The sequence below is a fragment of the Eschscholzia californica genome, unplaced genomic scaffold, assembly GCF_041429995.1.
Source record: "Eschscholzia californica isolate CP2 unplaced genomic scaffold, dmEscCali1.0.p SCAF_1, whole genome shotgun sequence".
Classification (NCBI taxonomy): domain Eukaryota; kingdom Viridiplantae; phylum Streptophyta; class Magnoliopsida; order Ranunculales; family Papaveraceae; genus Eschscholzia; species Eschscholzia californica.
Genome location: NW_028238198.1, coordinates 84,695,496 through 84,720,242, shown reverse-complemented (window position 1 = coordinate 84,720,242; position 24,747 = coordinate 84,695,496). Strand labels below are relative to the sequence as shown.

Sequence of the window (24,747 nt, the reverse complement as noted above, 5' to 3'; positions counted from 1 at the left end):
TATTTCTATTTCCCAAAAAGAATTGGTATAACCTTTTATGGAATTTTACGATTTTATTTTCTATTTAGTTATAGAGTTTTTTTTTCAGTATTTTTGGGGAATTTCTTTAACTAAAAACTAATAACATGTTTAATTTCACCACAATTTTAGCTTCTTTTTTCTTCTCGATCAACTATCGAAACTGAACAAATTAGTAAAAAGACCATAGAAATTGGTGATAAAAAAGTTACCAATGTGACACCATAATCATGTCGTTTATAAACTAAAATAATATGAAAATTAAACTCATAATTTAACAAAGTATTTGTAAAATTCTTAAGAAAATTAATTAGCTACTAGAAGATTCAATGTCTTACTTTTCGGTCCAACCCAATCTGTCCATTCAAATGCACAAGGTAGACAATATCGATGCCAACCTTTATATATTTTTGGAATTTGAGCATTTTCTTTAGAATTGCCTTGACAAAGTGATTTTTCTTCTCAGATATTACAATTGCAAACTCTCTAACACCCATTCATCAGACATAAACTCTCTAACACCCATTCATCAGACATAAACTCTCTAGCACCCATTCATCAGACATAAACTCTCTAGCACCCATTCATCAGACATAACTTTTAATACAAAATCTTGACTTACATAACCAGTTTTTTCGTGTTTAGGTTATGACAACTTAACGATTGGTCAAAATCTTTGTTAATATGGGAATAAAAAGAAATTATTTCTATTTCCCACTGTGAAGTGTTATCTTTTATTTCATGTGGAAGATCCTCGTTAAGGTCCGGTAAGAGATTTTTTTCTTCTTATTCACTGCATGCATCAACCATGTAGGGTTCTTTCAAATGACAAAGATCTTTAGTGAATTAAAAACAATTCTTTTGAAAAATAAAAAATAAAATCGTAAAGTTACATAAAAAGTTATACAATGTTTTTAGAAAATAAAAATAAAAAATAAGACATGAAATTACTTAGAGAAGAATTGTATAAATAATGTGGTTAGGATGCCAATTAATTGGAAACAAAATAAACGAATTAGGTCATTGGGTGAAAATTGATGCTCTAATGGCAACTTCATAAATAGTTAAGATAATAGTTGCTAGCCTAAACTCTTGGAGAAAAAAAGGGATGTCAGCTGTCATCCCTTCTCACTTTCATCCGTGAAGAAGATCTCACGGTTTCTTTGACTCATTCCAACCCTAGATTCCCTACAAGTTTAGTTTTTTTATAGGCCAGCGCTTTGGGGAAAGCTAAATAGTTTTCGGGGTGTGAAGATTTGGTCAAAAATTGGTCAATTTTGTTTGACAATTTTATGTAGGGGAAAGCAAAATAGCTTCTCCACCTCAGCTCTCTCCCTCCACCTCACTTCTCTCCCTCCACCTCATCTTCTCTCTCCACCTCATCTTCTCTCTCCACCTCATCTTCTCTCTCTCTTCTCCGATAGGTCGCCGGCCGGAAAATTTTCCGGCCGGCGACCATGAAAAAAAAAAAAAATTTTTCTCTCACATCTCTCTCTCTCTCTAAACTCCGGCGAAGGGGGTTTCCCTTCGCCGGAGTTCCGGTCTGTTGAAGAACAGACCGGAACTGGTCTGTTCTTCAACAGACCGGATCTGGCCTGTTGAAGAACAGACCAGATCGGTCTGTTCTTCAACAGACCAGTAGAACAGACCAGTCCGGTCTGTTCTTCAACAGATCCGGTCTGTTGAAGACTTCAACAGACCGGATCTGTTGAAGAACAGACCGGACTGGTCTGTTCTTCAACAGACCAGTTCCGGTCTGTTGAAGAACAGACCGATCTGGTCTGTTCTTCAACAGGCCAGATCCGGTCTGTTGAAGAACAGACCAGAACTCCGGCGAAGGGAAACCCCCTTCGCCGGAGTTTAGAGAGAGGTGTGAGAGAAAAAATATATATTTTTTTTTTTCATGGTCGCCGGCCGGAAAATTTTCCGGCCGGCGACCTATCGGAGAAGAGAGAGAGAAGATGAGGTGGAGGGAGGTGAGATGAGGTGGAGTGAGGTGAGGTGAGGTGGAGGGAGGTGAGGGGGAAATTTTTTTATTTTGAGCCATATTCCCCATAAAATATGTTTCCCCGAAACTTTTCGAAATTTTGCATATTCCCTTTAAAATTTCACACTCCGGAAACTATTTAGCTTTCCCCAAAGCGCTGGCCTTTTTTATATGACCAGAAGCGTAAAAAAAACTTACCGTTCCTAAACTGAGAGTTTAGTTTCACTAAATTCTGGAACTTATTTGGACCAAGAATCATACAAATGGACTCGATGTGGAAACAAACAGAAGCTTACAGTTTAGCAATAGAAGAAGATATTCATAATGTCTATGTTATTTTGTCGACTACGATTTTTTTTCACCTGAACTTTCCATTGAGTTTACCTTATGTCTAAAAGAGTTGTAATAGATTTATCATGCAGTAAGTTTTAGTATTATGATATCATATTTCTGCCCAATGATAGACATAAGGTAAACTCTTTTTAGATATCATGCGAATAAAAGCAAGAAAAGAGTTTACCTTAGTGTCCGTTTTCTGCCCGTCTGAACCAATTCCCACCCCTAAGTATTCCTATACGTTTTGAGTATTATGATATCATATTTCTGCCCAAATTTTGCTAAACCACACTAACTAAATACTCCTGATTTTAGTAAAGTCTGAGTTAGAGGTTTGAAGTATTTCGGGTTTGAACTCGGCGATGCTGTTTCCTAGCTCAGAAACGCATACTTAAGGATTGTTTTCTCGAGCATTAGACTGTCTCTGTCAAATTATATTCCTACGAAATCATACAGTACTAACGTCTGAAATCGAACCAAGAGTTGTATGTAAAATGCTATACCGACCAATATGAGCCAAGATTTCGTTTGGCTCATATTGGTAGTCAAAGGTAACCGAACTCTTTTCCCTTCAGATTATTAGGTTTACTATTCTATAATAGAGTTCTCATTCACTGATTCAACATAATCTGAAATTTAACTCAAAAGGGGAAGTGGGGTTTCTAAAGATAAAGAGAGAATGATCAGCTAGAGCTAATACAAAATAGCCATCATATCGGCGATCAAACCAATAGGGAAATTAATCTAATCATCACTTCATTCTCTTCTTCTTCCATCTCAAAACCCTAAAAATAAATACATACATACATATAGAAAATAAGGGCATCAGATCTCCAAGGTGTTAGCATCAATGAAAATTCAGACGCAAATTACCCATTTGTTATATTAAAGATTCCTCATTTGCCCCAACTCCATCCATATATATATATATATATATATATATATATATATATAGAACAATTGGGCATATACAAAAAATTTCTAGTGATAAACCCTATACTTCAACAAAATACTAGTATAAACAAACCCAACAAAGATGTATAATCTATAAGCCCTCCTCCCTCTTACTATTGAAATTTAAGTGGCCAATAAAAACCTTTAACATAGATCATTTTAGGAGTTTTGATCATTGTTAATATCCAATAGGTACCATATTGAAACCCTAATATCAGTTACTTAATGAAGATTGTGAATGCAATTGTAGCACAAAATGGGGGTTTTGATAGAGAGAAGAGAGAATGATCAGCTAGAGCTAATACAGAATAGCCATCATACCGGCGATCAAACCAATAGGGAAATTAATCTAATCATCACTTCATTCTCTTTTTCCCAACTAGATCAAACCCCCCCACCTATAAGAAAAGAAAAGAAAAACAAAACAAACAAACAGATTTTGAAAATAGGGCATCAGATCTCCAAGGTGTTAACATCAATGAAAATTCAGACGCAAATTACCCATTCGCATATTAAAGATTCCTCATTTGCCCCAATACAAAAACAAACATCTTAAGATGAAATATAACTACAAGAATGGAATTTCAGAATTGTAAATTAGGGCAAAAGAATTGACAGGACTGGAATAGGTGGTATGCCGGCGGAGAGGTGGTTTAAGACCAGACAGAAGAGTATAGGGTTTGAGTCTATGATGAAGAAGAGTTCTCCCAACCGGTATATGTAGTAGTTGTAGTAATAGAGTTATTAGGGTTTGAATGAGGAGGCCACCTTGATTGATTGATTTTTAGTGGAGGCGCGGCGGGTTTGAAACTTTACTTTGGGCAAAAGCCTCTTATCTACTCTTTCTGATCTAACGGTTTAAGTTCCACTATCTCACTACATATTTTGATCTGAATATTCTTCAAGTGTCATCTATAGGCGCCTCTTATTACTGCTATAGGCGCCCTGTCACTGCCAAAAGTTCCGCGTTGGGGGTGGTGATGTTGGTTGAAATTGTGGCAGTGGATGATGTTGGTGGAGGTGTGGTGATGAAGGAGCGATGAAGACCAGGTGGTGATGGAGTTGTGACAGTGGATGACGATGTTGGTGGAGGTGTGGTGATGGAGCGATGAAAACCAAGTGGTGGTGGAGTTGTGATAGTGTTGGAAATGAACTAGTGTTGATGCTGAACTTACTATGATGGGGTGGAATGTTGTTGGTGGAGGTGATACAGTGTAGTGATGGAGTGGTTGTTTGGTGATGATGGTGGTAAAGTAATCATGGTGGTGGTGGAGTTGCGAAGTTGTAGTTGCGGTAGTGGTGAAGTTGTGTTGGAAGTAATGGAGTTGCGCCAAAAGTGGTGGACTGGTTGTGATGGATGTGACGGAGTGACTAATGGCGGTGAATGTTTATTAACAGTGACAAAAGAGACAAACTATATTTGTCTACCCGAAGTTTTTAAAAAGCACTCACGAAATTGTGTCTTATGCTCGGAGAAAATGGATTTTTCTTGCTTACAATAAGCTGTCGTTTTTTTGAACCAAACGCATAAAATTTTGGTTCTTATAACTTACTAATTTTAGTTTATGCAAGAGTCGTCCAAAGAAAAATCCTCAGTGAGTTATCATATATTCATCATGAAGGAGAATTGAACAACTGCCTAAAGAAGTATTTGAACTTATCAAAACAATGCTTAGATTTATCATAAACTAACTCCTACTAACTTAAAATCTTAGGACTAAATAACCCCATCTTACAAACATGTCTTCATTGTACCAACTAGCAATAATAACTTACAGACAATAACAAAAGCAGTATGCAGTAGTGAATCGTTACTAGTTTTCGTCAAGAACGGATAAACATTTCGACAAAATGTCAACTCCAACTTCTAGTTCTTGTTCAGATATAATCAATGGAGGCACAATCCTTACCACATTTCCTTTCCCAGCAGTCACTATCAGAAGACCAGAATTACGACAAGCGTCAACGACAGGAGATGCAGAAACATCTAGTTCAATCCCAATAATGAGCCCAATTCCTCGTATTTCTTTCACATGTTTGTTTCCTTTCAGTTTCTGTACTAATAATTCTTTAAAGTTCTGACCTTTCTTGGATACTTCTGATAAGAATCCCGGTTTTGTGATTTTGTTGAGAACCGTTAAAGCAGCTTTACAGACAAGAGGGGATCCGGCAAATGTGCTTCCATGATCTCCGTATTTTATGGAAGAAGCGACTTTTTCGGTCATTAGGACTGCACCAATGGGGAGACCTCCGGCTAGAGGCTTGGCTAGTGTCATTATGTCAGGGAGAACTCCGTATATTTCGTGTGCCCAGAGATACCCAGTTCTGCCTAAACCACATTGAACCTACAAAAAGGATAAACAAAGTTAGAATTTCAAGATTTCGAAATACATATATATATATAATCTGAATCATGTTAAATAGTTATCTTAATACTAAATACATATGCACAAATCATTACCATATATAAAGATACCCTTACATGGTGGTTCTAGTTCAGTTGGAGTTTCTGTCGTATTTAAAGTATATTTGCATATGTACTATGGGTTTGAATACAAACTTGGTAGATGTGGTTGCAGTTTGTCACATTAAACGTGGGTCAACAAAATCACACCCAACGTTCTAATGTCTTCAGGCAATTAATTCACAAAAAAAGAAAAGGAAAAGAGGGTGTACCTCGTCAAATACAAGAAGGGCTCCAACTTCATCACAAGCATCACGAAGAGACTGCAAAAATTCCTTCGTGGCGCTGTATATACCCCCTTCTCCCTGGATGGGCTCCACAAAAACTGCAGCCGTTTTGCCACGCTGAATCGCTTCTTTTGCAGCTTGTATGTTACCATATTCCAAGAAAGTGACTCCAGGCATTACAGGTTCAAATGGTGATCTATAATTTTCTTTACTTGTCAAGGCAAGAGCACCCATTGTCCTACCATGAAAAGAGTTGGTAAAAGAAATAAACTCTGTAGCTGGATTTTTCTCGTCAGGGTGAGAAAATCTCTGGAACTTCCTGGCAAATTTAATAGCTGCTTCATTTGCTTCTGTTCCAGAGTTTGAGAAAAATACACGATCTGCAAAAGAACACTCCACGAGACGTTTCGCTAGTTCCACCTACGTCAACAAATTATAATTTCTACCATGATAGAATAAATGCAGCAAAAGAAGATGGCATGTACATTGAAGGGAATAGCAATTCAGATTGTTTTTAATCATCTCCTAATCGACAATACTGTTGTGTTTTGTGATAAAAGACGATTACGATTGATAATTTCTTCATTGGTGTTGATTCCAGAGTGCAACATATCCGGATGAATACTGAACTCCAGCCAATTTAAAGTATGACATTCTGTATGATACATTAGGAATCTAGAAAGTATTCTAATATTCAAGGTAAACAATAGTTATGCAGCTACAGTCAAACTGATGCCACGGAAATATCTTTACCTGAGGAACTGAGTAATAGACATTGCTGACATGAGTAAGAGTGTTTGCCTGCTCGGTAACTGCATTCACCCAATCTTCGTCACCATGACCAAGTGCATTAACAGCAATACCTGATGTCATATCCAAATATTCTCGCCCTTCAATATCGTATAGCTTACATCCTTTCCCACTTGCAAGAACAAGTGGGGCTCTGGCATAAGTTCCAACAAGAACATTCGCCTCTGACGCCATAACATCTTTACTTTCATGAAAGCTGAACCCCGTTGATTTTATAGTAGTTGATGGCTCAATATTTAGCTTAACAGATGCAGAGATTCTTGAAGAATTGCCTAATCGGACGTGAAATCTTCCTCTGCCCAGATTGAATAAGTGAGAAAGATCGTTCGAGGGAGAAATGTAACTCGTAGCCAAACCCTGGAAACAACTCATCTTATGGACCTCTCTGGTGGTTATCCTTCTTAGGCTCTGTAAAAGAGTTCTTTTTAGATCTTTAGAAAAACAAAAATGATCAAACAGAGACTTGACTTGGTTAGATGACCAAACTAGGTGATGTCAACTCGTCTAAGAAGAATTATATTATTTGTTTATGCTATTCCATTTAGATGATTGTTAAAACCATCGAATTTAGATTAGAAATGTAAACCCAGTATTCATTAATTCTCATACTATTCCATAAGTTCCTACCTTAGCCATGTAAAAAGGATACAAATACAGACACCCGTATCCGACACAGCTACGAGGTATGTGATATAGTGACCGGAAAACGCAAAAATGGGTATTACACGTACATACACAATCTCACTTTTTTTTTTTTTTTTATCATTAAAAAGGTGTACGATCTCAGGTAATAATTGAACTAGTGAAGTGACTGCGAGTATCGGAAGTATCTAACATGACAAAAGATACTAAAAAGGGAGTATTTGTGATACATAGTTACTTTAGGTTTAAACAGACTCTTACGGTCAATATGCATTTTCAGTTGCAAGTTTTTGGAGTTTTAGTAGGTTCTGAAGTCTTCTCTCAATCATCACGTAAATACTCTTGACGATGGCTTGTCATGGATACTTGCTGCATCAGTAATCCTATAATAGTTGTTCGAGGCACGACACGGGTTGCGTGTAACGTCACGAACCCATGCTCAACCAAGGTAAGATAGGTGGAGGTCGAGGGGCCAAAAACTCATGCACCACACCACTCTTAGTGACACAAAGAGGGGTATTAGTAATGTCAGGGATTTCATGGTCTTACGATAACGGAATCTAGTTGTGACATTTCGATCGAAAACTTAAACTTGAGTAGGAGCTAATAATAATGAAATGAAATCTACTTACAAGAGAGGTGACCCTTCTTCAAACACAACCAAACTAGACGTGTACTAAGTTAGCAGCAAAATTGGTGCTCTGATAAACCCTAAAAAAACAACCCAATAAAGATTTAGAGAGGATAATAGAGATTTAACAAATTTGAATGAGTAGATATAAAATCTGTTGTAAAATTATCAATTTTAACTGGTACATGCATGAATTCTTCAGAAATTAAAGAACTTTAAGATTGACAGTTGAAATTAAACTGAGAAAAAAGAGGAAGGGTTAAAGCAATTCAATCAAAATAAGAAAGACATCACTATCTACTACTCATTACTCATAAATTAAGGTTAAAGAAAATTGTTGTCCAAATTCAGAGCTTGAAAGAGAAAAATGGAAAAAGGGTAAGTTTCAGAATAAGTTATGAGCATGAAATTACCTGTATAGTTTGAGTTTAAAATCAGATCAAACAGAAGTAATCGGTCAGCTGGAAATGGAAGAGGAGAAACGGGGAAAGTCAAAGACCGGCGGCTAGGCTTGTTCTAGTTTTATATGAATGAACATGGAGTATATTTCTTACAAATTTTATCACAACGTTCCCAGTTGGGATGGAAGTTAGGGTGCCTCTATAGACTCCCCTTTATTTTACTCTTGGGCCTCTTTATCTCTTCGCACCCCGTCGCCGTTCGAGTGCCCTCCAACTGGGGTTAATCCGTGCCAATCCAAGAAGTGCATGTACTTTGCAATGCGGAGGTCTCAGGTTTGATCTTATGGAACTGCAAATCTAGGAATATTACACTTGGGTATAAATAAAATAGTTCATCTTGGCCTTTAAGCCATTTCATTCGTCGGGCTTTAGGTCATTCGATTTCGTAGGACTTTTGTGTCAGAAGTAATTCAGTAGTTATCGTGCCTATCAAATCGTATCGATGTATCAATGTTTAAAAAAAAAAAATACTGGGGTTAATCTGTGCAGGGCAGGATCAACAAGAATTAGACCCAATCCGTACATCCTTGGACTGCCCCAATCCAAGAGCCCTTGTGCCCCAATCCAAGAGCCCTTGGACTGCCCCAGTCCGTGACCCTTGGACAGCTCAGTCTGAGGCCCACAGAGAGTGCAAAGAGAGGGGTGCACTTGAGCCTAATCCGAGAACCCTCGGACTCCTCAGTCTGAGACACACAGAGAGTGCCAAGAGAAGGATGCACTCGCACAGGGCCTAATCCGTGTTGAGGCAGGGTTGGCTGACAAATAGTCTATCCATCTCCCCACTTTCTCTCTCCAGAAGATAGCAAAGAATAAGAAAAAGGATTCAAATTTCAACAGTGGAAAGCAAGCAAAGCTGATGGTAATGAATTCAGGGTAACCAATCTCAGTTTTCAACTTCAAATTTAATACCTTTTTTTTGTTCAAACTTTGATTTTATCATCAACCCACTTGATTTACTTAGAACCCAGATTTGTTCATCTAGTATATCTTTCTTCTTTAATTTCTTAACCTGAAACTCAAATAATTGGGCAGTCTCATACTAAAATTCTGGGTATCTACCATTTTGTGATCTTCATGGAAAACTTTAGCCGTCTGGGTAAATAAGCTTTTGAACTTTTGGGGAGATCCAAAATGGTTTTTTTTCCTTCTTGAGCTTATATCTAATTTTATTCCTTGTGTTGTTCTTTGTCTTTGAACATTTTCTGTGGTTGAAACCTAATTATAGTTGCAATTTTAAGAAGAATACACAAAGTCTCTATTTTTGGTTATATAGTTTTAACAAGAATAGCCCGAAATTTTTCGCTTCGTGCAGTGGATTATCTATCCACCATCGTACTCATGCCAGGCCCGTACCGATAATTTCGACCTTCTTTAGGTACTTTGAGAGTTTGTGTAGCATTTCCCTTTTTAAGAACATTATAAAATGGTATACAGATTTTATGTTCTATTTCAAAGTTCAAGTATATAATTGTGTAATCAAAGTTCATTGAGGATTTATCATGTTAAAAGACGTTAAGCTTATATCTCAATCCACCATCGTGAAGAACCGTCGGGAAGAATACTTCTACATGGACATAGGCATGGGTCTATCCATTCTTTGTTGCTTGACAATCCAACACGTGATAGGCCTAACATTTGTACATACCTCACAGCGCCCATGGAAAGAAAAGCACGTGTTAGGCTAAAAAGTACTCCACACACTTTGTCAATGGCAACAAACTTAACCACCACGACTTATCTTCTTTACTTTTTTCCTTCAAGAGTCGGATACTAATAGTGATATGTCAATTTCAGGTCCTTATGATTATAAAAGGGCTATTCAGAAGGTATGAGAGATGGAATCCAGTTCATCCAACATCAGGAGCCTTTTGGGGAATGGGTGTAGGGATTGGGTGTGGTGTTGGATGGGGTCCTGGATTCGGTCCAGAGGTCATTGGATATGTGGGTGCTGGCTGTGGTGTCGGATTTAGTGTTGGTATAACGCTCGCTGGTGTTGGCATTGGGCTTCCTGCAAACTTCCTCTTTGAAGTTCCTTACAACGGTGAGTGTATTTCTTGAATGGCTTAATGATAAGAACATATTTCCTATTTCCGACAATTCACTTTCACAATAGTAATTGATATTGATATGACCAATCACGGTGAGCTTCTCAACCAAAACATAAATTTGTATGTATTGATATACATAAATAGCATTAACTGTGCTGCATACTAATTGATATTTCATTTTTTTCAGCTTTTACGACAACGAGAACCTGAGCATCAGAACTTGTAAGGTCCAATACTCTCCCTGCAATAAGAAACGGCATGGGGAATGGTTGGAACCAAATTCAACCACAAATCTCTGGTTTTCAGCGAGATTTGGGCGGACGACTCTTTGACTTGAAGTCTATTAACCAGAGTGTAAATTTAACTGAGATGAGAACGACCGTGAGAGAATGTATACGAGCATTGAGGGATCATTGTTTGTCTATTCACAAAGGTACATGAAAAAGTAGGTTAAAGTTTATTGTTTTTTCACAATGTATTAAATTATGGTCTCGGCATATATTTGGGTCATATTGGAGATAAAAATATTTCGTGGAAATAGAAATGTGTTCTAGTATTATACAAAACCAGATGTGTCATTTTTTAGGCTAACTAGGGGTATTATTCGTAATATGCAAAAGAATCATGAAAGCAGTCTCGCTAAGAAGATTTCATTAGTTTATTAGATAGCATTATATTATATATCGAAAAGTAAGTAATATCATCGGTACATGCTTTTTCACTAACACAAAACACTACAGTATATCGGGTTTTTGTTCCTTCTGCCGTCAAACATTTAACATATAGGTTCTTCAATGTTTGTTCTAATTTCTTTTCTATATGATCTACTGTTTCTTTCTGTTAACCTGTATTATCTGCCACTAACTTGCAGGTGGTAAAGATTAAGACGTTGAAGGATTCATATAACCTACAATCTAGCTAGAGTGAGTTTTTCGTTGTTTTGTTGTTATATGCATTCTACTCCAAAAATTCTTTATCGTTATTCAGCAAGTTGGAACTGCTTGGAAAGATTTGTTACATACCCTTGCATCGATATGTTAGATACAGGTGGACTCAATATCGTGCCGTAAATAATCCCTTTTTCTTTTGCCAATCGATGTTTCTTTTCATCCGTTCTATACCTGCTTGATATTAGTTGTAGCTTTCACTAGATCTCAGAATCCTCAGGGATCGGCTAAAAAAACCTCGTGGACCTGTATCTAATATATCCTTGTGGACTGGTTATCTAACATATCTTCTGTGGACCTGTATCTAACATATCGATGTTATGTAATTGGAGCTGATCTACTTCTTCACCATATCCTGCTTATCTGTGCAGGCTTAGAAAATAAAATGATGAAACACCACAGTTCAAAGGTCGAAACCCCTTAAAAGTTCTGCATTTATGATGAAAGAAAAATTGTGGGATTTATGCGAAGCTGTTGGGTTTCCAGTCGCGCTTTGCTTTTGTTCATATACGTTTGAAGATGTTATACTCTTGAAATTTGTACCATAACTTGTTGTAGAACTCAAATTATACAGTTATGTAAGTTTATTCAGATATTGAGAAATTTCATGCTTCTATTTTTGTAGCCGAACTGCTAGTTCAATGAAAACATAGTACCAAGATGAAAAAACAAGTTAAAGGAAACTATTTCATTAACAAAAAACCACCAAACAACCGAAAAAAAAACCTGAGCTTTTGATCTTGTTCTTCATGAATTAGAAGAGGAACTAGTAGATACCATTTATACAAAGACTTATTTTTGTTATATATCAAAGACAAATACTAGTAAGTGGTAAAGTTAAAGTCGGCGAAGGGAGGCCAATCTCTTCTCAAGATCTTCAACATCAGACGGAGCTTCAGTTCTGCAAATGCAACAAGAAAAATAGCGAATTATATTAGACTTTCACTGCACAAGTTCTACCACAACAAAGAAAAGAGAAATAGTATAAATTGTGTCGAAATGTTATCGCACTCCAAATAATGCATATCAAATGATATATTTACCTCGGAACAACATTTTCAACTTTCTTTGATGCAATCCGACCTTTTGGAGCTGAAGATAACTGTCAATAGGTGAAGATAGGAATCAGTAAAAAAGTTTGAACATTCACGAAAGAATATAAGATGATAAACGTAGGTCAAGGATCAAAAACCAACCTGTGAAGCAATGTCTACTCCTATCTCATCGAGCACCTGCAAGCAAAAGCAAGGTAAGAAGCTGAAGTATAGCAAATGATGAAGAATCTCTAAGAGTCAAAGTGTTATCTAGTACAAAAGTTACTATTTGCTTACCTGGTTTGTAAGTTCCTCTGTTTCCTCTTCGGCCTCATCTTTATCCAAGGTCTCATCAATGGACTCTGACATCATCTCAAGCTGCAATTTAAGCCAACAGAGCAACATAAAATTGTCTGACAATTTCCTGCAGATTGATAAGCTAATTGTCTGCAGATTGATGAGCCCTACTAAAACAATTTCCTTCAAACTTCAAAAGGAGGGCTGGTTTTTTCAAAATGGAGAACAACAACGATCTGGTAATTTTCAGTTCATTATGAACACTCAAGCAATCCTTTGTCTATTTTGATTACATACTAGTTGAGTTCGAATTCTCCCACATTTGAAAAAAAATAAGCTTCATAGTAAGAATGAGAAAGATAGAGCCAGATTATAAATATGCAAGTTCTGAATCTTACAGTCATGTCCATCTGAGTCGATTGCTTTTGAAATTCTTTAATAACTTTGGCCTGCTTCTGTGGAGCCATTTGCTGCAACAAATTTGAAAGATTAGTCAGACTTCAGAGGACGAGGTTTCTAATTTCTACAAATAACTAAAGAAAGCTTACTTCCGATTTAAGCAGTCTAATGGTTATTCACGGTATATAAATTGACAAACTAATTAAGGAACAACCGCAAAATCTTACTTACAACCAAAATCTTACTTACAACAAGTTATGATTGGAGTTCATTCTGGATAACCATCAAAGAAAATTTCTAAGTTTCACCAGAAAATGTGTGCCGACTTTATGTGTTTCCATTCTACCTATGCACTTTCTTCTTGACCCATGTAAGGAAAAGGTCAAGAAAATAAAATTTTGTGTCGTCGAGTATCATACTTCTCCCTTGAAATTGAATTTCATATGGAGGATTGGCTATATAAAAGAAAATGCATGCTGAGATGGCATACTTACTTTATTCATTGCTACCATTGCTTTAGTTGCACCTTTCATCCCTGTTGAAATTGCAGTACTAGCATACATTGCCTGTCACATGGACCAGTATCAGAAATTTAGAAACAAAAGAAGTTATATCAAAATTGTACAATGTTTATATTTTAACAGGCGCCGACCTGTGTATGAGTTGCTACTCCTCTGATTTGGGCGCGACTCCCCTGCAAATTTGTGATCTGCTGACGTAAGCGGACAAGTTGACGAGCCAATATTCTAGTGGCAGCCTGTACAATACAATAAACATATAAAACCAATACATTCATCTTCCTAAAAGATATCAGTATATCACATAGTTAAATATCAAAGAAGCAAACACTTATGTGGGGTATAACTACTGTGTACTATGACAATTGCACAAATGCTTTTACTAACTGAACAAGTAGATCATCATAGAGTTAAATATCTCCTATCAGCTTCAGAATTGAATATTAGGAAATAAAGCTAGATGAGTCCAATTTGAGGCCTACTTGACATCACTCTCCTTTTATAGCAAAAATCTGACAACATTCTGAATATTGACACATGAATGATGATAAGCAAACAATGATATAGCAAATACTGTCTGTGTAGAGGCCAGAGGGTCAAGTTGATGTAGCACAGTTGAAGAAAATCAGAAGGGTATGGAAGTTTACAATAAGTCAAGGTCAATGTGGTATACAAAAATGTAGAAGAATCGAGATTAACATCCAAAATAGAAGTTTAATTTCTCATAATTATTTGGTTGATGTTATTAGACATAATCAAATCTTGTCAAGATGAACTTGCCTCATTTCCAGTTTTTGCTGTCTTCTTGATCTCCGCGACCAGTTTCTTCTCCTGCCATTGTGAGGCTGACGTAAGACTTCAGAGCATAAAACCAGAAATTTAAGGAACAAAATATAGTATGAGAAAGGTAATGTACCTCTAACTGCAGAGAAGCAATTTCGCGTTCAATACCTAGCACACAAAATCAAAAAGAGAATAACCGAGTGAAGCTTACGTTTAGAGTCCCGTTCTTCGTAAAACAACTAAACTAACAACACTTCAACTTGCTCTCACAAAATTAACCATTGGAGATAGTGGAGGTACTGTCACAGGAAATAGGGAATCCAAGAAACCCATGAAAAAATTGCCAACTTTTTAGGGTTTTTTTCATCGACTAAGTTTCGGTGACACTCTTCACTACTACAATTACTACAGAGTTCGGTATCCTAACATACATTTCCTTGAGAGTGTCACAATATCGTATGTTCAATGATTTGATGCATGACATTGAGCTCATTTCACTAATTCTTTACTCAATCAAGATACCAAATTCGAAAAAGAGTAAATTTAGGTAAAAAAAGGAGCTTCTAACCAACAATAATTTAGGGAAATTACTAAATTTTACCTCTTGTTGCAACAGACATATCTCTCTTGCTCTCTCTAAGTGCCTCTGCATAAGAAAATCATAAATTTCTCAAAGGTTAGGGTTTTCTCTCCTTCATTTGATCGGAAACAAAATTCTCCCAGTTCAGAAACCAAAAAAAAAATCGAAAACAGCATTCATGAACGAAACAATCATATATCCTTCATAATTAGGAAACTAAAATCCCTGAATTTAACAACTTGACCTTCTACCATGCAATCTACAAACTAATTCTCGACTTTCAAAACCCTAGAAATGATCATAAAAAGTGTTGTTTTTACCTTTTGGAGAGGTCTTCTTCCGGAAAAGATTCATGATTTTCTCTTTATTCATCATCTCTAAAGACTCTGAAGATTTAGAGAGCTGAAAACTATCTGATCTGATCTGAAGAGTGGGTAAATTTAGGGTTTTATATTGGGGTCGCCGAACTGAGTATAGTGAGAACTGAAAAAGCAATACTATAAATGAGCTTATAAAACTCTTTCCTTTTTATCTAACGGTAACCATATCGAGACTAGCCGTTGTATTTCTCACGTTTACTTAAATGCCCCCTGTCTCTTTCCTTAAACATGAAATTTATCTTATTTTGCTTAATTCCATTTTGGGATCAAGTAGTGACTAAATCGCGAATTTGGTCCTCTAACTTTGAAAGTCATTTTTCCATCTAATCATAACTACATACAAAATTTGATTCCCAAATTTACCCTTTTGTGTTTAATTGTGGCTTCTTGGCCTCTGAAAGTTGCAACAAGATCTGACAACTTTGATTCCTTGTCTTAGATTTCGTGACAACGTCTCTTTTGACTAGTCAAATTTTCACGGGATTTCCACCGTACACGAGCAAGGTCATATTTGGTTCACTTTTTTGTAGGCAAATTTGACTTAATTCCCCATTCATTTATCAGAGTTGTTAATTCAAGTGTCGTATTTGTCTCATCAAGTAACTATATTTCCTCTTCTAATGATTATTTATCCCCTATGTTCTTCTCAGACATCTTCATCCTCTCTCACAACTTATCTTTTCTAATATTTTCATCTTCTTTCTATCTTCATCTTCTATCACATCTCTTTCTTTTTTCTTAAATGGGTTTTGTCATCTCCTATTCTTAGGTGCTTGTATTCAATTACAGATCTTTTGTCTTTAATATTTCTAGTGAGGGTTAATTCTATGTTGACCCCTAAAAGACGATCAACTCGTCAGAATGGTCTTTAATGATGACCAGCTTCTAATATGACTAGGGTTCAGGCAAAGAAATAAGACCATCATCCCCAATTCCACAACCACTAGCACCCCCACGGCCCACAAACCACCAAAACTACATTCTCCACAATTCTCATCCATATCCGCATACAATTCAGCCTATCTTGAAACTTTTACACAAAACAAGATTATAAACAATTCATGAATCATCATGAACTCATGGTTCTTAAGATTTAACCTTTTTCATTCCTGCAAGTATGTATATCTCAACTTTCCTGTTTCATCGACACAGGAAAATGAAAGAGAAGAATAAACTTTACTATAAATTAATATGTGAGATTGTTTGTAAATTAAAACAAAAAAAAATTCCTCTTCATGTTATGCTATATAAACTTCACTCGCCTGCCCTTAAACAACCTCCAGGGAGAAGGAACTTAAACTTTTCCGCGTTTTTTATCAAGTAAGCAGGAAGATGAACAGCAGAAGATGACTTAGGAATTGACCCCATCTTCTTTATCAACTCCTTGAAGCTATATTCTTCGGGTAACATATCAAAGAGATCAGTTCCTTGACAAATTATTCTCTGAATTCTCGAAAAGTTCAGAAAATCTCGTTTTCTAACCCGATCAGCATGACTATAAGCTGTCATCTTAAACACGAACTCTTGAATTATTCGGAAACAAAAACTACAATGCCAACCTGCATCTGAGAATATGTAATCCGTCTGCCGAGAATGTCTGTACCGTGTTCTTGGCCCGTATATGTGGGCTGTGGCTCGCCAACTGCTGAAATCCACAGGGAACTCGAACGAGTACATGAAGTGCTTCAGCTCTAGGTGCATCACCGGCGGCACACCATCACACCATTGTAATAGTTTTATAGTATGCAGACTTGGAATTTCATCTGCATCAGACATAATCAGAACGTCACCATTAGAGATCCCTGAACGTTGAATCAATGTGTTCATGGTTGCACGTTGTTCAGACTCTAATCTGAACGGGTCTCCATGATATCCACGGGTAGCTGTCCGGCCCGAGAACACACTATGAACGGTCTTCTCTTTTGCAAATTCAAACCTACTTTTATTCTCTGCAAAGAAGAGAGGCTTCGGAATGCCAGTGAAGGTGGTGTTTGACTCGAGAACGATGAATTTAGTGACGTAAGGTTTGAGTTCTTGCCATCTTATTTCTAGAAGGTCAAGTTCGTTACTAAAGATTATAGCATCAAAAACTCGACGAGGTTGGGAACGAAGAGACCAACCATGGAGGTTGCAGAGATGGTTCATCGAGACATTTTCAGCATAGTAATGGGGAATGTGGGTGAAAGAGGGGGGAGGAATATCCCAAAGAGGGCGAAAGAAGTATGAAACCTTCTGCGCATGAGTAATAATTATGATCACCAAAACCGAGATAAGGATTAGTAAGATAATCAAGAGAAGTTTAGATCGAGGTCGCCTTGATGTGAATCGCTGAGTTCGTCCAGCCATGTGAGAGAATTCTTTGAGTAGAATGGCTAAAATATGGAGCAACTGACATATAAAGTTCCATTCTAGTCCATGCCAGTCTCAATCATCTGCAAGAATTTATTAACAGATTTAGTATGCGAATCTAATATAACTAAGCACTCTTAGATTAAGATGAGCACTAAATTAACAAATTCGCAAAAGCTTCTTTATAAAGCTATATGTTTTGGCAATTCAAGAAATGCTTCGTCTATAGTATGCATATACTCCAAGTAACTGCCTAGATGGGTCGAAACCCACTGATTAATCCGCCAAAGTAAGGCATATAAGGAACTACCCTAACAACAAAACCTTAGACACACATCTTTTATTGTTTTAGTTATTCGGCCATTTATTTATTTTTATTACAGCTTCTATATACAGAATATCTTAAACCATGGTGGCATTTTATGGTCCTAAATTCTACCACGAAAATCTCACATTTTACCTACTGAAGTGACTGAAAGTATCTGCTACAAGAAAAAAATAACTATAATGTAATATCTATGTTTCATAGAATTTGTTTTGTTTCTTCTTCACCATTGAAATGAGTAATAAAACTGTGACCTATATCACATAAGATTATGTCCTACCAACTCGACATAGCCAAACTAAACAATCTCTTAATCACAGTAGTTGACCAACTCTACACAAATCATCTAAGCATCTAACAGTAAGAGAATTGGAATATCAACTTCAATTAAGTTCAAGTATATTGAACCAACGAAAATTTGAAACAACTAATTATTACAGGAACCAGGAACGGGTATTAGACGAACACCCAAGTTGTGCAACTTTCATCAATGATACATAATGGCGAGAGAAGAAAAAAAAGAGGATCCGAAAGCCTAACATGGAGGAAATTAGTACAAAACTCTGCAACTAAAGAGCTGATATTTTTCCGACCTAAGAAAAAAAATTCCTTCATAATCCAATTCCGAAGAAAAATAGCACAACCCAAATCGTTGCCGACGTTTTTGAAGATTTCTGCACAATCAGACATCTAACTATCATTCTTTAATCTCTTCACATCACATAGAACTTATACATGCCAATATATTAAATATATATATATATATAGTATGGTATGGGTCTCCTGACAACTTAACTTTTTTTTTTTTTTGTTGAAAGCTCCTGACAACTTAACTTGAAACTATAAACAAAATATAAAATTCTAAACTTGTTATGAGTCTTATAAAGTATTCCTACCAAATTTTGATATGGACCACAAACTAGATTATTATTATATAAACAAATCTCCAAAATCCCCAAATGATGGTATATCAATCATAAACAAAATCTATACAGGAATGTCTGAAATTAAAAATCTAAATAACCAGAGGAAGAGGATTTCTTAAATAAGAAAAAGTTCTAAGTGTGGACTATAAGTAAAGTTGAATAACAAATCTCCTCAATATCAAATACCCAAATACTAAACACAGAATTGAGTTTAAAGATTGAAACTTTCCAACAAAACCAGCATCTATTGATAAGAAGAAAGATAAAATGTTCATAATTTCTTCAAACTCACCGCAACATCAAGATCTAAGTTGTTTCAGGATGAACCACTTGGAGAGAATAGGAGAAGACGAAGATGCTCTTATATCATTTGGATTAGAATCTTCCAATCAAACAGCCAACCACCCAGATAAAGGATTAGGGTTTTCTTCACGGATTTGGATTGAAAAAGATGAAATTTGTTAGATTACAGTAAATATAGTTACCGGAAGAATATAAATTTATCTCCTTTCTGGGTTTTCCTCTCCTCAACTTTTAAAGAGAGAAATGAAAGAGAGCGAGAGAGAAAAGCTTAAAAGTTATTGAAGGTGGGTCATTGCGATGGTGTCTGATCTAGGGTTTTTTGTGGTGATAATGGAGGAAAATTTTAGTGAAGGAAAAGTCTGCAGATGAAATTAACTTCAATTTTGTATGTTTTCCTTTTTCTGTTTTGTTTTGGTTTTCCTGCCATTTGCAGATTTTTTAATCTTTTACCGTCAATCTTTGGTTACGCAAATCCCTAGACACGATTTTCGGAACATAAGGAAAGTGAACCCCATATATTTCCGTACAAAATCCAAAAGTAACCGAAACTGTGAATAAAAGATTGTTTGTCCTAATAATTTTTCATTGGCATGAGATTAGATTCTTCCTTTTTTTTTCTAAATAAAGACCCTTGCCCTGATCCTTCATCAAGATTCAAGGGACCCCATTTATATTTTAAATTAGAGCTAGTATTTTACTTAGATCTAGTGGTAAAGTTTTTTTTTTGTTCTGTCTCCTTCTTGTCATGTAGATTTGTCGATCGTCTAGTGATCTGGCGGGGGCGATTGTTTACCAAAAACACACGTCTCCACAAAGTCATAAGACCACGTATGGGGGTTGAAACATGTCCAGTGTCGGAAGGTGAAGGAAGTTGCCAAGTTGGTGACCTGGTGACAGGGAAGTCGACGACTGAAGCACAGGTGAACGACGATTGTAACCATAACGATCCTAAAGTAGCAAAATTTCTTGTTAAGTAAAATCTGACCCGCACGAATGACGACACTGTCTCAGAGTCATTTTGGTGTTGGATAATTTCAAGTAAACATTTGGAGGCATAGGTTTTGTTATATCTAATTCGATTCGGACACGGTAAAAAATACTCCATTTCATGGTGTCCTCCACAGTAGTTGGTTGATAATTGCCTGGAGTCGCTGCAAGACAGTTAACATTTGTTTGGGTTTAGATGGCGGAGAGGAATTCCGTGCATTTGCACTCAAAATCAAACTTTATCAAAGACGTGATCCCCTAGAGATATCTCCGGTTGGCAGCGTTGTAAAACAAGAAGTTCATCTTGGATCACCCATAGGGTGCTCTCCAAAGCCAGATCCAGTTCTGTAACCGCGATAGACTTGAATATGAATAGGTTATCTCGGACTTCTGTAAGATTGTAATTGTTTGGACCATGTAAGACCCTTGCCAATCGCATCATCGCTTGGACTATGTCCACTTTTTTGGTACTCTGTATCCAAATCACTCTGTTTTTTATCACGTCATTGGAGGTTGTTTTAATTTCAGCACCTTCCACTATTGGTGGTTGGTATTCTTTAGTAGATAAAGCAGCAAACTTCTGAAAAAACTGATTGTCTGTAGCATCCATTGTAGAAAAAGGGAAAAAGGAAGAGAGAAGACTAAAAATCAGAAAACACAAATTTCCTAAAGAGTGACTAAGCTTCAGTAACCGACCATGATCTACCCAAAATAACCGAGTAACTGCCTAGTTAAACCGTTTATTAGAAAAAGGAAGAGGTGGCGCCGCCTAGAAACTAAAAACCCTCAGCTGCAGAGCAAAAGAAAGTAGAAGACATATTATAATAAATACTCTGATTGTTGATCAAATACTCCATGAAACAGAAGAAGTTCTATCCTGCTACACATGACTAGTTGTTCTCTTGTCCAAAATAATCAGGGAACACAATTTCTTTTCCCTAGTTTTCACGGAATATCAAAAAAGCGTAATCTGGAAGTCGTTTCATATCTTCGAATCATTCTCAATTCTTTGGGAAAATGGGGATTTCCGCAACATTTTTGTTGATATCAATATGGTGTCTTCTTAGTTTTGGAGTAAGCAGAGCCATTGATTGTGAGCTCAACGAGGGCGACCCGCTTAAGATCACTGTTGATCAGTCCCAAAATCGAAAATAGAACCCAGATGATACTGCCCGGGTGCCCAGCCACATCAGCTCACATCATTGTTGTCGATGGTTGTTCTGGCTTGTGGTTAGACTTGATCTGAACCTATAAATACTACTACGACTTCTAGTAGAAACTGACATCTTCAAAATAACAGAAACGAAATAGTAACAGAATCACCAATAACAAACTTTCATCTCTCTTCGAGTTTCTTTCTTTCTCTCTCTAGTTTCCCTCTCTCTTCTTCTCTCTCCGAGTTTCTTTCTTTCTCTCTCTAGTTTCCCTCTCTCTCTCTCTCTCTGAATCTTCTCAATTCGGATAGCCATTTCTTTCACATTTCAGAATCAATACTAGAATTAAAGATTGCAATTTGATTACGAGATCTTGAAATCAAGTATTTATCTCTCTCTAAAAGTCTATCTTCTCACTCTCTCTCTCTCTCTCTCTATCTATTCGTCTTCTCAAATTCAATAGTTTCTGTGCAGAATGGATCCTAGAGAATAATTAAACATCTATATTGCTGAAATGACGAATATACAGAATCAAGCACAAGATGAAGCAGTGGTTGAAAATGTCATTGATCATGATTCACCTACTGAAATTAACAGAAACCAATGGCAAAGGTATAAGGAGGAGCATAAGCTGAAGAAAGGAATTGAAGTAAAAAAAGAAGTGAGGCCAGAAAGAGGAAGATTCGTGCCTAAAAGAGAGGAAGAAGAGGAAGAAGATGAAGAAGTTGAAGAATTCAATCAGGTTCAACTTCTCGTTGAACCAAGAGGAACTTTCAACATAATTATATCCGGAAAAACATCATCAAGAATCAGGTTTGTCATCTTTCTTTAAGTTTCTTTCTCAAAAGGTATCATCTCAATTGGATCATAATTGTTTTCTAAAAATTCAGAAACGATCATTCAAAACCAAAGAATACATGTGAGAAGGAATCGGTTGAGATTCTGAACCAGTTGGATCGGGAGAAAGAAAAACAGCTACTAATAGAGAGGGAGGAAGAACAGAAAGTACAGAGAAGTATACTGAATCAACCAAAAGATGAAGCAGACTCTGTTCATGTTAATGTAATTGAGTATGATTCAGTAACTTCTGAAATGAGCAATTGGCAATTCTTGAGCAATTGGCAATTCTTCAAGGGGCCAAGCCTTGATGTGCTATGTTGGGCATGAGGTAGCTTATTAGAGATGGATGCTCCTATGCCCAATGTCTGGATGGTAAGCCGAGATGATAGGTGTCGGATGCTTGAGACTAGATGGCAAGATCTGCATATGCGGCTTGGTGTGCTCCGCACATATGTTGGTATCCTTTATAGTGGGCGAGAGTCTATGACTCAAGGAAGCGTTATACGGGACGGCTCGAGCTATGCTCGTAGGTTGGGACACGTTGGTGTCATGCCGCATTATTGGTTGGGAACCAAGGTGACTTGATAGTCGAGATGCTCCGAATATGTTCGGGAAGGCTGGTTATGTACTAGGAGGGAGTACATGACGCCGCACGACACTTTAGGATTTGATATTCCGCACTATCGACCCGTGTCTTTGAGCATAATATGCCGGGTCGACCTAACGTGACAAAAAGGCCGTGACAATTGGTATCAGAGCCTAGAGGAAAGGCTGAAGATATATTACCCTCTGATACCTATTTGACAATTGGTATCAGAGCCTGAAAGTGTACAGGCCAAGAACTATAGCACTCTGATACCTATTTGACAATTGGTATCAGATCTTGAAGAGCAAGCTAATGGATTGCGTTCTGGTCCCATATGAGAACTGTGATCAGAGCCTGAGTGACAGGCTAGAGTATTGTGCTTTGATCCTAGACGAGAAATGGATGTCAAAGCCTGAGCTACAGGATAAAGATGTACAAGTTGAAGATGTATTGCATCCTGATACCCATTTGACAATTGATATTGTAGCCTAGGGGATAGGCAAACGAGTATGTTGCTCTGGTCCTTATGATAGATGGACTTAGAGCTTGATAGCTTACGAGATATATTCCAAGAGCCTAGTGATAGTGGCAAATGGATGTGTTTTGGGAGCTTGAGAGGACAAGCATGAAGATATGCCTAAGAACATGTGGTATGTTTGGAAGCATACTTCTAGAGCCTGGATGGCAGGTTCAAGAGATGGTATCTATGCTCGAGTGTGACGAAGAGCTTAGTGATTCTCCCACTATGGTATGTGGTATACTGGAGTGTGTATGAAGAGCTACGTTGAGAGCATGATTCTGAGAGAAGGCTTTCAGAGTGAGATGCATTCAAGATGATATGGTCTCTGAAGCTATAGTGCTAGAAGGGGACCTTGTTAAGGGATGCATGGTGCATAAGGCGACGAGAGTTCCGATGGAAGGAATAGGCCGTGTGCACGGATGCTACGGTGGTAGCTATACTTGGGTCTATGTTCCTTTGAGATGAAGGACATATGCGAGATATGAGATGGAACCGTATTGACACAAGAAGTCATGTGCAAACTCAGTGGCAAGAGTTCAGTGTGACTTGGTGTACAAAAAGGTACCGTATATGCTAGAGTCCTTTAGAGGTAAGGACAAGTGCAGAGATGAGATGAACCAAGAATGGCACGGTGAGTCGTGTGCGAGCTTAGGGCGGTAATGCTCAGTACGATTTGGTGCGCATTGGGTACATCATATGTTAGAGTCCTTTGTGTGGACAACATGCTTGGTATAGAAGCTTACCAAGATGGCAAGTAGAGTCAGGCTGAGAGCTTGTGGAAAGCTAGTCTGAGTAAGCTTGTTGGATTGGCATCCAAGAGTGGAGCTATGTTGATCCAAGTGATACTTGAGCGTTAGAGCAGGGTATGGCAACAAGGTGTTGAAGGATACTCTCTTATGCTTAAGTCGAAGGTAGCATCGAGTGACTTGTGATGTTGTGAGTTCAAGCTACTTACAGAAGACAGGGGTCAAAAGTAAGATAGATGGACAGAGTACATCGTTGGGCAAGTTGGTGCTAGATCAAGTTGTGCTTATGTGGTATGGTGCACGATAGAGTTCGACACGGTGTATTGTAAGCGCATTTGAGTCCCAAAGAGAATGGACTCACTTGAGATGAGACATGGATATGCTAGCATGGTTGTGTTTGATATGTCGCATGAGTGCTATAAGCTGAAACCAACATTGAAGCTTATGGTCATATTGGTGTGAAGTCTTGAAGACAGATTCACGAGACCGAGTACA

General features: G+C 37.3%; 4 protein-coding genes, 1 long non-coding RNA gene and 4 other non-coding genes across 9 annotated transcripts; 2 read left to right on the top strand and 7 right to left on the bottom strand.

Annotated features, from left to right (window-relative positions):
* The first annotated feature begins 2,826 nt into the window (after nt 1–2,826).
* On the top strand, nt 2,827–3,985 carry LOC147570323 (uncharacterized). The gene is made up of 3 exons (XR_015231409.1): nt 2,827–2,867; nt 2,925–3,379; nt 3,449–3,985. It is a non-coding gene; the product is annotated as an uncharacterized LOC147570323 (long non-coding RNA).
* LOC147570327 (small nucleolar RNA Z102/R77) lies at nt 3,019–3,103 on the bottom strand. The gene has a single exon (XR_015231649.1). It is a non-coding gene; the product is annotated as a small nucleolar RNA Z102/R77 (small nucleolar RNA).
* Nucleotides 3,159–3,250, bottom strand: LOC147570326 (small nucleolar RNA Z101). The gene has a single exon (XR_015231643.1). It is a non-coding gene; the product is annotated as a small nucleolar RNA Z101 (small nucleolar RNA).
* LOC147570325 (small nucleolar RNA Z102/R77) lies at nt 3,578–3,662 on the bottom strand. The gene has a single exon (XR_015231650.1). It is a non-coding gene; the product is annotated as a small nucleolar RNA Z102/R77 (small nucleolar RNA).
* On the bottom strand, nt 3,741–3,831 carry LOC147570324 (small nucleolar RNA Z101). The gene has a single exon (XR_015231644.1). It is a non-coding gene; the product is annotated as a small nucleolar RNA Z101 (small nucleolar RNA).
* A 967-nt stretch (nt 3,986–4,952) lies between the features above and the next one.
* On the bottom strand, nt 4,953–8,722 carry LOC147570322 (acetylornithine aminotransferase, mitochondrial-like). The gene is made up of 5 exons (XM_086656897.1): nt 8,483–8,722; nt 8,071–8,149; nt 6,740–7,204; nt 5,972–6,406; nt 4,953–5,640 (listed from the first exon to the last, which is right to left on the bottom strand). The coding sequence occupies exons 3-5, from the start codon at nt 7,166–7,168 to the stop codon at nt 5,110–5,112; spliced, it is 1,395 nt and encodes a 464-aa protein (XP_086513023.1). The 5' UTR covers nt 7,169–7,204; nt 8,071–8,149; nt 8,483–8,722; the 3' UTR covers nt 4,953–5,109.
* A 485-nt stretch (nt 8,723–9,207) lies between these two features.
* LOC147570321 (Putative membrane lipoprotein) lies at nt 9,208–12,128 on the top strand. Its single transcript, XM_086656896.1, is given in 5 exon segments — nt 9,208–9,389; nt 10,325–10,571; nt 10,766–11,011; nt 11,450–11,501; nt 11,897–12,128. Coding segments are annotated over 4 exon segments (510 nt in total). The 5' UTR covers nt 9,208–9,386; the 3' UTR covers nt 11,464–11,501; nt 11,897–12,128.
* A 70-nt stretch (nt 12,129–12,198) lies between these two features.
* Nucleotides 12,199–15,648, bottom strand: LOC147570320 (vacuolar protein sorting-associated protein 2 homolog 2-like). The gene is made up of 11 exons (XM_086656895.1): nt 15,457–15,648; nt 15,158–15,202; nt 14,690–14,724; nt 14,554–14,604; nt 13,908–14,012; nt 13,750–13,821; nt 13,255–13,326; nt 12,857–12,937; nt 12,722–12,757; nt 12,569–12,627; nt 12,199–12,426 (listed from the first exon to the last, which is right to left on the bottom strand). Exons 1-11 carry the CDS (start codon nt 15,509–15,511, stop codon nt 12,363–12,365), a joined length of 675 nt encoding a protein of 224 aa, XP_086513021.1. The 5' UTR covers nt 15,512–15,648; the 3' UTR covers nt 12,199–12,362.
* A 954-nt stretch (nt 15,649–16,602) lies between these two features.
* LOC147570319 (beta-1,4-N-acetylglucosaminyltransferase family protein) lies at nt 16,603–20,068 on the bottom strand. The gene is made up of 2 exons (XM_086656894.1): nt 19,409–20,068; nt 16,603–17,948 (listed from the first exon to the last, which is right to left on the bottom strand). Exon 2 carries the CDS (start codon nt 17,860–17,862, stop codon nt 16,771–16,773), a length of 1,092 nt encoding a protein of 363 aa, XP_086513020.1. The 5' UTR covers nt 17,863–17,948; nt 19,409–20,068; the 3' UTR covers nt 16,603–16,770.
* Nucleotides 20,069–24,747: the final 4,679 nt, after the last annotated feature.

Bases quoted from the DNA above. Each gene is read 5' to 3' on its own strand.
- LOC147570322 (XM_086656897.1), bottom strand. From the start codon at position 7,168: ATGAGTTGTTTCCAGGGTTTGGCTACGAGTTACATTTCTCCCTCGAAC. The intron at 6,407-6,739 runs GTAAAGATATTT...TTGTTGACGTAG, and splicing joins TCTATTACTCAGTTCCTCAG to GTGGAACTAGCGAAACGTCT. The intron at 5,641-5,971 runs GTACACCCTCTT...TCCTTTTTGTAG, and splicing joins CCCTTCTTGTATTTGACGAG to GTTCAATGTGGTTTAGGCAG.
- LOC147570320 (XM_086656895.1), bottom strand. From the start codon at position 15,511: ATGATGAATAAAGAGAAAATCATGAATCTTTTCCGGAAGAAGACCTCT. The intron at 14,725-15,157 runs GTAAAATTTAGT...TTTGTGTGCTAG, and splicing joins TATGTCTGTTGCAACAAGAG to GTATTGAACGCGAAATTGCT. The intron at 12,427-12,568 runs GTAAATATATCA...TTGCATTTGCAG, and splicing joins GTTGAAAATGTTGTTCCGAG to AACTGAAGCTCCGTCTGATG.
- LOC147570319 (XM_086656894.1), bottom strand. From the start codon at position 17,862: ATGGCTGGACGAACTCAGCGATTCACATCAAGGCGACCTCGATCTAAA.